The following is a 12,271-nucleotide window of genomic DNA, read 5'->3' as shown; positions in this document are numbered from 1 at the left end:
ATAATAAAGCCAGAGCTCTAACTGAGTTGGATGTTTCTTGCTGGGGAGAGAGAACCTGGGTAGAATGGTAAGAAAAAGATAGCATGCTAGCAGCTTGGAAACTAGCACCCCTATATCTTTTTTTAATTAAAAAGAATTTTTTTAAAATTGTTAAGCAGATTGTATTTTTGTTTGTTGAGCAATCTAATTTCTCAGCTCCAAAACTAAGAATTGAAAGAGGTCATTTAGAAGACCAATGTTAGGGTACCTGAGGAAATTATATGATATTACCATCTACTCTTAACCAGTTGTTAGATAGTCTCTGCATTCCCAGCTTTTCATCTCTGTATCATCCAATAAATGTTAAGACCTTGGGGATAGAAAACTCTTTTCTTGAATACTCTATGAGTCAGGGATAGAGCTGGATATGATGCTGATTAGGTAAAGAAATCTGAACTTAGAAAACATGGAGGTGGTTCTCCTACTGATGACTAGTATAGGTGCAGGCAAGCTGCTTTAATTGCTTTGATTTCCTTATCTGGATTAGATCTCCTAAGGATATATTCACATTTAAAGTTCTTTGATGGTCATTTTTTCATTAAGAATTTTACAAAAATGGGGCACCTGGGTGGCTGAGTCAGTTGATGGTCCAACTGTGGTTTGGGTCAGATCATGATCTCATGCGTCATGAGATCAAACCCTAAGAGAAGTTCTGAACTCAGTGGGGAGTTTGAAGAATCTCTCCCTCTGCCCCGTTCCCCACTTGCTCATGTTCTTTCTTTCTCAAGTAAATATTTTTTTTTTAAAGAATTTGATAAATATTTTATCTTTTCTGCTGTGGCTAATAAAGAAAGTTCGGTTATTATACTCCTCTTATGTTTTTCTTCTATGAGGAGGTTATGAAAATATAATGGTGGTGAGTTTGAAGAGATCAGAGGAATAGCCTGTTGTACCATCACAGTACATGAGATGACACAGAATTGTCACAAATCTTCACAGACATTTATGACACAGAATTGTCATAAATCTTCAAGATTAAGTATGTAGAATATGTAAAGCAGGGTTTTGATTAAGGATTATCTAAGTAAGCAAAAATTTACTTTTCAAAATGGAGATTGTTTACTTTGTGGAGTCTTTGTTCTAGGATTGTCAGTAGGCGTGCTTACATAAATAGGCAGAGGAATAGAGGAATCTCTGGAGATATTTTTTCATCAACAGTGCTGAGCTCGTTGCCTTTGGGTATGGTATGCTAAGTCTGTTGTGGTGAATCTCTGCTTCCCGTTTCCTTACCTGAAGTTTTGTGAATGGAGGGCAATGGAGAGAGAATAGAGGGAGAATTATTGACAATTTATGGGTTGGAGTAGGGGGAATGCTGCTAAACCTGTATCTTATGCTGGTATTTTAACTAACAAGATAATAGTATGATTTGAATCGACATAAGTTTCCATGATCTTGAATCTTTTTCAGTTCCATTTCGTGGGTTCAGATCCAACTTCTGCCACTTACTTGCTGTGCGATCTTGGGCCAGTCTGTGCCTCAGTTTTCTCATCTGTGAAATTTGTTCCCTGGTATACATCTGCACTCATATAATTTCTTTCCTCTTATCGTGGAAGAATTGTCTATTCTTCTGGCAAAGGCCAGTGTCTCCTTTCCTATCATTAAGGACATTATTCTAGCAATTCTTTCTCTTTTGCATCATTAAATTTTCCCCCTTAACTGGATATTTCCCATTAGCATTAAAATATTATTCTCTTATTAAAAAATTCTCTGGCACTTTTTTACCACTAGCACCAGACTATTTTTCTCTTTCTCTTCCAGCAAAACACCTCAGAGGAATTGATTGTACTTGATATATTTAATTTCTTTTTTCCTGTTCTTTCTTGAACCCATTCTAATCCACTCAGGCATTTGCTCTCATAATTCCACTGAAACAGCTTTTGTGAAGTCAGTAATGGCTTCTGCTTTGTTAAATCCTATGTTTATTTCTCAGGCCTTGCTCTATTTAACTTGTCCTCAAGATTTGGCACAGATGATTGTTACCTTCTCCATGAAGCATTTTCTTCACTAGAGTTTCAGGATACCACGCACCTCTGTTTTTCCTTCTGCTGTACAAACCCTCTTTTGCTGAGTCCTCCTCATTTCTTGGAACTGTTAATGTTGTTCTCCAAGGTTCATTTCTTGAACATTTATATTCTCTAGCTGTACTCCTTCCCTTGGGATCACATTCGCTCTTAAGCTTTAAGTATTACTTGTGTGCTAATGATTCCCAGATTTATTATTCTAGGCACGTATAACCAACTGCCTATTCGAACATCTACACCTGAATATGTAATAAGCGTATATTCTTTTAGTTTTGATTTTTTAATTTTGTTAGTTAATTTTCTTATCCAGCTTTAGCTAGAAATGCCACCACAAATAAAGAACTATAGTGGTGACCCCCAAATTTGGGGGGTCTTTAGGGAACCATGATAAACAAGATTTACAAGAAAAAAGAATTTGAAAATTATAAGTGCTAGAAATACTAATTCTATAAAAACTGCTTTCTTCTTTACTTGCCCCAAATATTACAGATGAATAGGAAATGAACTTAAATGCAAAGTATACACTGTTTTTCCTTTCAAAAAGAATGAATTTGCCTTGAAGTGCCTAGATCACAAAATAATTTTAAAAAATATTTCTCCTAATAAAATTTTTATCCAATCACAAATAATATTTTTTGAAAATATGAGATGCCTTACCTTTACATATTCTTTTATGTGGTGGTTGGGAGAGAGTTGGTTACAGATGGTAATCTATAGCTGTCATGTGATAAAATTGTCGTGGCCCAAGTTTAATGCTTGAGAAGTCTTATTTGACTAATCATTTTTGTTTCAAGGAGACTATAGATCTGATGGATAGTTTAATAGGGTTGATAAAGTTTTGTAAATTATTAACATTGCATTTCCTGTACTTATATTGAAACCATTATTTCTGTTCTGGTAGGCTCATAGCTGGCAACCTGGAATAAAAAATCCATACCGTGGTGTTGTAGTGTGGCCTGTTCCTGAAAACATTGAAATCACTGTGACACTTTTTAAGGTAAGTTTCATTATTATTATATAGTCATAGTTCTAAATGACAGAATATTTCAGTATTCGTTGTTCTATATATTTTAGTCCAACTTGGTTCCTTGAGGTGCATTATATTTATGGATATAGCAGTTTATAACAGTGCAGGGGCATCAGGGTATTTCATGGTTTATGAAGTCAGAATAATTCGGGAGCCCCTTTGAACTTGTTATAATTGAGATCTGTTAGAATACTTCTTTTATACTTATTACATTCTACCCCCAGGAAATTTTAAAGTGCTTCTTTGTGGAAAGCTGAGGTTTGTGGAATTTTTAGTCCTAAGCCTCATTTTGTTAGCCCTGTTTGACTAAATACAAAATATGTTTTAAAATTAGTATTCAAGGGGCGCCGGGGTAGCTCAGTTGGTTAAGTGGCCGGCTCTTGGTTTTGGCTTAGGTTATGATCTCAGGGTTGTGGGATCTAGTCCTGCATCAGGTTCTGTGCTCAGCAGGGAGTCTTCTTGAGATTCTCTCCCCCCCCCATCTCTCTCTTTCAAATCTGTAAATAAATCTTTAAAATCAGAATTTGAGGGGTATTTTATTGATGTTTATATAAGAAGCTCTAAGTTGATTTTGGTAAATATTTTATTGATACTAATATTTTACAAATACTGTAGCTTAAAAGCAAAATTCTGGTTGTAAATTCAAAGGGCAGATCCCAAAACATAGCTGTGTATATACCTACCTGCCTGTTATATATACATACATGCTGTTTTCTTGAAGGTCTTCCATATTTCCTGAAACATTGTAAAGTAGTTTCCACCAAGTCCTCATTAAGCACTAGAATCTTTACTTTCCTAACTAACCCCCTACCTGCTTCAAAAGAATGGTGGAGAAAAGTCTCGTTTTAGCCTTTTTGAAAGTGATGAAATTAGAAAACAAATGCTTTATATCTTCCTTGAAGCATTCCAGTTGTATTGAAGTTACTTTTGCAGGACAGAAGGGATGAGACAGTACCTGCTCTTCCTTTTTTTTACCCCCCCCAGAAGGCTCAGGGCCATCCTATAGCCCTTCAGCCAGCTATCCTAAAAGCCTGTTATTAAATCCCCATTATCCATATATCTCCTACTGGAATGATACAGTAAGCTTGATAGAGAGCAGCCAGATCTTTAACTCTCACAGTAACCCTAAAGTTGTGTAATTATTCCTGTGTACTATTGTTAAGAAAACTGAGACTAAGGAAGAAGGTCTCTTGCTAAGTCACAGTGATTTAGCCCTCTTTTTTCTTCTACACTGTATGACCTATTATTCCGTAGTAAAAACTATGGTGAACATAAATTACAACAGCAGGATCTCTGATATACTTGAGGAAGACTTTTAAGTAATCCCTTGAGTATTTTGATTTGGTTTGCTGTTTACATTGGGAAAGATGAAATGAGTGGACATAGTTTCACAACTTGAAAAAATGACAGAGAGTAAGGGGCTAGAATAGAGCTGATAAATAGTTGACAGGCATGTGTTTGGGAAAAGGATATGCACTATCTGAGTGATTCTGAGTTGAAAGGGGCTGTTGAAATGTAGTACTTGGAGGATTAAGAGGTAAGTGTTATTTTCAAGTACTGATGGGAATGTTGAGCATATCCTTATCATGGAACCTTTATGACTTCGAGTGTTAGTCTGTAGAAAAAAGCCCAAATACCCTTTTCTTCCCAGTTTGTTGTAGTAAACACCTCTGTTTAGTTGTGCTATTGAGGCAACCTTGTGATTATTTTAAATATTAAAAAAAAATTTCTGTGGCCATTTTTATCTTCCCAACCCTCCAAACTCCCCAGAATTCTAATAGAAAGGCAGAAAGGTAAAACAGCTTTTTCTTCTTACAGTGTAACTTTTAGATCTTGTTTTTTACAGCATTTAAAATATTCAAGTGGAAAACTTTTTCATGTTTTCCTTTTTCTTTTACTCATATTAAAGTTTCACAATTCATTTAATCTTGAAATTTGCAAGTAGGAAAGGATTGCTTTAAACCCTCTTGTCTGAAGTGTGGTGTGTGCTCAAAAAGAAAATGTTTTTATGAAAAGTTAGCATTATGTTTCATATTCCCATGACTTAGCCAGAAATTAATTTTTCTAGCCTGCTTGCCTGTTTTTGAAATTTGAATAGATTGGAAATAGCTATTTCTAGTTTAAAAAAAAAAAGCCTTTAGGTTTTTAAAAAGAAAAATGATTCTTAAGCCATTTTCAATTTTTCTCTTTACTGCAGTGGTGAGAAAGGAGACTCCAGAGGGTAGAAAGTAGGATACAGAGAAGACTTAATTGATTCAAGCTAGAAGCAATTTTCATTACAAATGTTTTTGTCTGGTCAATAATATAAATAGTTAATTGTGTAGCTATGCCATTTAAAAATGGCCTATTATTCCTCTTTTACAAGTTTTGATTGACTTTGCCCTATCAGATGTGTTCCTTGGTTTTGCTGAGATTATTCTTGTAAGAGAACATCATCTGTGTTTTAAAAAAAATGTTTCATCTGCTTTTAGAATTATGCATGTCATATGTAAGACACTGTTCAATATTTGTCAAATTATAGGATATAGTTATTAATAGATTCATTCCTCAGATATCCTTTTTTTAAATGATTTTATTTATTTGTTTGACAGACAGAAATCACAAGTAGGCAGAGAGGCAGGCAGAGAGGGAAGGGGAGGCAGGCTCCCTGCTGAGCAGAGAGCCCAATGTGAGGCTCGATCCCAGGACCCTGAGCTGAAGGCAGAGGCTTTAACCCATTGAGCCACCCAGGTGCCCCCATTCCTCAAATATTCTTGAGAGGCTGCTGTGTGCCTGATACTTTTCTAAGTTCTGGGGGACAATGTAGTAAAACTGGACCAACAGCATAGCCAAAAGTCAGACAGACCTGGAATCGTAACATTGTTTTACTACTTATTAATTGTTCACTGTGGAATGGTGCATCTTTTAGTTCTCAGGTTTCTGTTCTTTTAAATGGGAATAAAAACAGTACCTAATTGATAAGTTGCTATGATGATGAAAACAACACAGTAACTGGGGCAGAGTGTGTGCTCAGTAAGTATTTATTGTATTATTATTAATTATATTAGCTGTTCTGGATCTATGCTGCATTCCTCAGCAAAATGGGGGAAGGACAGGCAGGAAGGGTGGTAAGATGTCTCTTTCCTCTCAGCATTGTAGTACACTATATTACTTGGTCTCTAAAATAGCACTGTTTGTGCCCTAAATCACTCATGGAAATGTTCCTTCAACCTTTATTTACAGTAGTCTCTCTCCATAAACCTAGTTTATGGGCAGGACCAAGCTGAGTAAACAAGTATCAGGTAGAAATCTCTTCCTGTACTTTCTCTTCTAGCTTCTCCTACTCCCCCCTGCCTATCACCACCAAAGAAACTCCTTCTCAGCAGATTTTTATCCTATTTGTGTGAATTTACTCATAGAACTAAATAGCCTTGCTACAGCTCAGAATCAGCCAGTTACCATGCTTTAAAGTGAAAAATAAGTAAATAAAGAAGTAACTAAGGAGTTTGGAATTTATCCTGTAGGTTGTAGGTATCATTAAAGAAATCTGAGTTGGTACTAACTTGGTCAGAATTGTGGTTTGGGAGAATAATATGTGTATAAAATTGATTGGAGGGTAGAGAGACAGAGAGAATGTTATAGTCACTTTTATCTTGAAATAGCTTAGGACCAAAACTCAAGTGTGGCAGTAGAAGCAAAAGGTTATTAATACACTAAAATGGAATCGATCATGAATAAGATACTTCCGTATGAGAAGCATGTGGGATATGAATCCCACTAGCAGAATAGCAGAGCCCATTTTCCATCTATGTGCACTTGCTCAATTTTAGAGTAGAATGTTGAGCCCAAAGCCTGCTTTATTTAAATATTCCCTTATTTTCAGTACCTCTATCCCTTTGCCTTCTCTACTATGTGGAGTTAAATTTGAATAAGTAAATGGACATGTTATGTGACCCCATAACTTTCCTTTTTATGTCTTACATTCTGTTGCCTTTTGCCTTTACTTAGTATCTATGGAAATCTTATATAATCCCACTTAGCCCAGGTGCTTTCTCTCTCATCAGGCTTTTCTGTTCATTCCTAGATGTGATGTGTTGTTTTCTAATCTGTGGCGAAACCATGTATTTCTTTCGTCATATTTATTTAGATTAGTTGTGTTTGTCTTCAAAGGCAAGGACAGCTATGTTTGAATTCATATAGCACATTTCCAGTTTCTTATAAGTACCAGATAAGTGTTTGTAAAATAAATACTTAAATGTACCTTTTTTTCCTTTTTTAAATTTGCATTGGTTGGAGTATCCATTACCTTATCTCCCATTTCTGAGGCATCTTCAGGGTTGATGGGAGGGGAGGAAGGATGAAACAGCCATGCCAGTTTGCCATTTTGTGTAGATTATGGAGTCCCTTGGGGTGCTTTGAAATTACAGATGACTTCTGCAGAAGAAAACCTTTTCTCAAACTGTTAGTTTAAAAGTATAAAAGTATAAAACAAGATGAGGGCTTTATATGAGCATTTATATTGTATATTTTATAAAATTGCTTCTTAGGGGCACCTGGGTGGCTCAGTGGGTTAAAGCCTCTGGCTTCAGCTCAGGTCATGATCTCAGGGTCCTGGGATCGAGCCCCGCATCGGGCTCTCTGCTCAGCTGGAAGCCTGCTTCCTCCTCTCTCTCTGCCTGCCTCTCTGCCTACTTGTGATCTTTGTCAAATAAATAAATACAATCTTCAAAAAAAAAAATTGTTTCTTAAATTCACTCACTAAATTATCTGTCTTTCTGATTAGGTTTCTTTTTTTCTTGTCATTGGTGCTAAGGTGGAAGACGTATATGCATCAACATAAGTAAAATAGAGAATTTTTTAATATAAAATAAGGATTGAGGTTTGGAGAAATTGTGGAAGTTTCATCAGAGTAGGTTATTCTGCTTCTCCTTTTTAAAAGTTGGTAAAAGCTAAAAGCAAAGCTGTTTGTATGTTCTTGATTGGATTAATGGGTTTAAAGAAATATATCTCAGCTTTATATTTTGCTTTTTTACAGGATCCTCATGCAGAGGAATTTGAAGACAAAGAGTGGACATTTGTCATAGAAAATGTAAGCTAATAGCAAATATCATCACCTTTCACATTGTTTACTATATACAGTGTTAAAGTACACTAGCATTTTGGTGGTAAGAGAAATGTCGCCTTATGAAAATTAAATAGTGATTTGTAGCTTTTAGAAATTTTTTTTAGTTGAAGTGATAGCCAATAGCAGAATTATTTTTAAGAAGTACTTTTGTTAAAACGGTAAATGTAAAAATACTGAATTATATGTATACATTGTATTTGGTTTGGAGCTTGAGGTAGACTGTGTCTTACCCATCTTTCTATCTGTTTAGCATCTAGCATGCATGGTACTTCTCACATAACAAATGCTTATTTAATCATCTGTTGAACAAAATCATGAATGACCTTTGATATCTTTAAAAATAAAGTACATGCTTTAACTCTTTGGGTTGAGGAGTTCTAGACTGGTGCCTTAATATTCATCTTCAGTTGGGTCACCTGGGTGTCTCAGTTGATTAAGGGTCTGCCTTTGGCTCAGGATCCTCAGATCGAGTCCCGTATGGGGCTTTCTGTTCAGCAGGGAGCCTGCTTCTCCCCCCACCTCTCTCCCTTACCCAACTGTGCGCTCCTCTCTTGCTTTCTCTATTCAAATAAATAAATAAAATCTAAAATAATAAATAATCATCTTCAATTACTTTAAATATTGTTGAATCTCAGATGATTAACAAAATAATATAGGTGTTCAGTAGATATTTTCAAATGGGGATTAGGGAAGATAGGCAATGAGAATATAGTGAATTAAGAAAGTGGGTTCTGGAGTCAGATAGACCTGATTTCAAGCCTTAACTCTGCTCTTATAAACTGTGATTGTGGTAAGTTTCTTAACTTCTCAGCCAGAAATTTATAGGGTTGGTTTGTGAATTAAATAGGTTCAGTGAATATTAGCTTTACCACTTATTATGTCATCATCATGATCACCATTAAAGTTCTAAAATAGATTTATAACAGAGTTATAACATGCTTTGGTTGTAGCATTTTCTTCCTTCCAGAGTCATTGTACAGCCTTTGTTGTATATCTCAGTGATGGAAGGAATACCACACTTTTTCTAGCAGTAGCTGGGCCATTTTTAGCCCAGGGGAGCTGGGAAGCTTGGGAAGATAGGTCCAAACTTAATAGGGGGTGTTCTGATGGCTGGATAGCAAACCAATGTAACTGTGTTGAATGTTCACACATGTTAACAATTCTGGCCTTTCTTAGGATAGAGGTGAACATTATTATGTTTGGAGGAGTAGTCATTGAAGTTTTAAAAACAAACTTAGACTTCTTGAAATTGATTACGGCGTAAAAAGCTAGCTTTCACTCTCATAAGATTTTACTTCTTCCCAGTGGATGGTCTCTCAGTTTTTAATACTCATGACTCAGTGATACATCTGAAGTCTCTTAGTTAACTATGTGTTAAAGAGTTAGCCAATTAGATTTGGGTTGTAGTTGATGGTAAAAACTGTATTTGTCTAGAAAGTTGTTCTTATTACACAATGAAGACAGAGACATGCCAGTTCCAAGTTTCTGAAGAATGGTATTATAAACTAATACACTGAAGGGAACGTATAAGTCTCTTTTATAGCAAGAATAAACAGAATGTATTAAACGAATATTGTGAGGTGTGAGAAAGTTTAAAAATAACCTTGGGACTCTATGTAAACCTTTTCCTAGGTTACAGCTCCCCTCAGTGGTAAGTGGTAAAATTGACTCTTGTCTAGAGAAACAGTTCTTTCCCTAAGCAGTAACGTGTTACAATGTTGTATTCTACTCTACATTTTAAAAGTGTAGTGGGCTTCCTGATTAGTTTCAATAGACTAAAATCTGGGCTTTGAGTCTGTTGGTAAATTGCTCTGACACTAAAAAGGCATGTTCTCTGAATGGGAAATATTAATGGATCTTTCTTTTCTTTGCACTTTGTGTTACAACCCCATAGCCAATAAAAAAAAAAAAAAGTTTAATTTTTGTTTAATATATACCAGTAAAGCAGAGAATTCTCCAAAATAGATTACCATAACAGATTTGTTGGGTACTTACTGTATAATGGATACTGTGTAGAATGCTTGATACACCTTATCTCATTTACTCATTACAATAACACCGGCAGATATTAAAAATCTTATTCTTATGAATAAAGAAAATTAGATTTAGAGAGGCTAAGTAACTTGCTCAAGTTATATTGCTGCGAAATTAGGATTTTATCTAGTCTTGTCATTCTCCATGGCCTGTGCCCTTAACTCCTATGCAATAACTACCTCTCTTATTGATAAAGGTAGAAAGAAATAATTTGAAATTGTGGAGCCATGCAGAAGTTTTAGTAAGGCTTCCCTAGTGATAGACCTATGCGAAGTACATATATATATATATATATATATATATATATATATATATATATAATATTAGTAGTAAAAGTAGTCTCTAATTATTGTACATATTCAATCTAAAAGTTATTGACTGCTTCTAGACATTACAAAATGGGGTTATAGAATTTATCAGTCCCCAGAATTCTGAATATCTTTTCTCAAAACAACTTTACTTCCCACTTTGTATAAATTGAGGTAATACTGTCTTCATTTTACTGGTTCTTTTGTTTCTGGTCACAGAAAAGATTTCCTGATTGTTTCTGAGTTTTCTTCTTTGGATCAGAAGGCTACTTATAACACAGGTTCAAACTTTAGAGGTGATTTTATTACTGTTAGCTTTGTGACTTTGGATAAGTTATTTAATCCTTTATAGCCTCAGTATACTTAGGTATAAAATGATGGTATTAATGTCTACTCTGTAGATTATTGCAAATTAGAAATAATATATAAGAAGCATCTAGTTCAGTAAGGGGTAACTATTTTTATAATGTTTTTTGTAGAGGACATGGAAAAATGTGAAGGAAGCCCTAGATTTCCAAACCTACTATTATAGGATTTTCGTTTTTTTACTCTTTTACACCACTTATGTCTCTCAGAAGTTCTAGACTTCATTATTATCTCAAGAAATGACAGAGCAACTTATAAATATCTCATTTGGGTTCAACTTAAACATATTTTTAATGTTTTGAAAATTTTTCAGCTTTTGATTTAGGACATCTTCCCCTTATAAATTGAAGCTAAAATTAAGGAGCAGGTTGTTTTCTGAAATTAAAGAGGAGCTGGTAATTTGTTAATATCTACCCCTGGACCAGACAATCTATGTTTGTGTTTATCTTTCCACAATATGATTGTATGAATATACTTCAAAACAAATATAAATGAGTGTTAAATTATCCTTTATTTTGGATTGTTTTCAGTCCATTTCCATATTATTAGCACAGACCATCAAGATCAGATATCACAAAGCAACATGTTTCTTTTTTTTTTTTTTTAAGATTTTATTTATTCATCTGACAGAGATCACAAATAGGCTGAGAGGCAGGCAGCAAGAGAGGAAGGGAAGCAGGCTCCCTGACTAGCAGAGAGCCCAATGCCGGGGATCCCAGGACCCTGGGATCATGACCTGAGCCGAAGGCAGAGGCATTAACCCACTGAGCCACCCAGGCGTCCCTACATGTTTCTTTTTTTATCTACCATAATATAATAATGTGTGCCCACCCAGGCAGTTGACACTGTGCGTCTTATTTTAATGTGGAGCCATAATAGTTATATTTAGAAAACAATTTTATTTTCTTTCCTGGTGCTTTGTTATCCAACAAAAATCAGAACCAGTGTATTTGTAAATTATACGCATAAGTCATAGTTGTGAAAATTAAAAACTTTTATTCTTTAGATTCTTTTAGTTTTTGAGTGAGTCAAAAATATGTATTGATGAAAAGCACCAATCCAGGTTGAATTATTAATTCAATCATTTTGCAAACATTTAATGTGAATTTTCTATATGCCTAGAATTTTGTTAATATTGAAGCTGCAAAATCACATAAGACATGCAGAATTTCATTGATTCTTAGATGCATATTTTCCCCCACATTTTAACTTATCTGAAATTGGATCATCTTAAATTTTTGTTGTCCCATAATTATAATTGGTAGTGTTTTTTTCTTTCTTAGTGCTATATAAGATGATAGTGCATCATTTAAAAACCAGTGGAGACTTGTATTTGATGGTGTGAAGTATCCTGTCCTCCTGAAATTTATAA

General features: G+C 34.9%; 1 protein-coding gene and 1 long non-coding RNA gene across 21 annotated transcripts in view; one reads left to right on the top strand and one right to left on the bottom strand.

Annotated features, from left to right (window-relative positions):
- The window catches only part of LOC309872503, an 857,896-nt gene that overhangs the window by 59,077 nt on the left and 786,548 nt on the right, over window positions 1-12,271 (bottom strand). The window lies entirely within an intron of this gene.
- EHBP1 (EH domain binding protein 1) overlaps window positions 1-12,271 on the top strand; it is a 348,209-nt gene that overhangs the window by 81,967 nt on the left and 253,971 nt on the right. For all 20 annotated transcript variants that reach the window (XM_082746615.1, XM_082746623.1, XM_082746631.1 and 17 more), the window contains 2 exons: window positions 2,962-3,057; window positions 8,102-8,155. In XM_082746615.1, coding sequence (XP_082602741.1) covers window positions 2,962-3,057; window positions 8,102-8,155 — 150 coding nt within the window. The remainder of the gene's footprint in view (window positions 1-2,961; window positions 3,058-8,101; window positions 8,156-12,271) is intronic.

The sequence above is a fragment of the Mustela nivalis genome, assembly GCF_964662115.1.
Source record: "Mustela nivalis genome assembly, chromosome: 8".
NCBI classification, from domain to species: Eukaryota; Metazoa; Chordata; class Mammalia; order Carnivora; family Mustelidae; genus Mustela; species Mustela nivalis.
The sequence above is the reverse complement of the archived record's forward strand: the minus strand, read 5'-3'. Positions and strand labels throughout refer to the sequence as shown.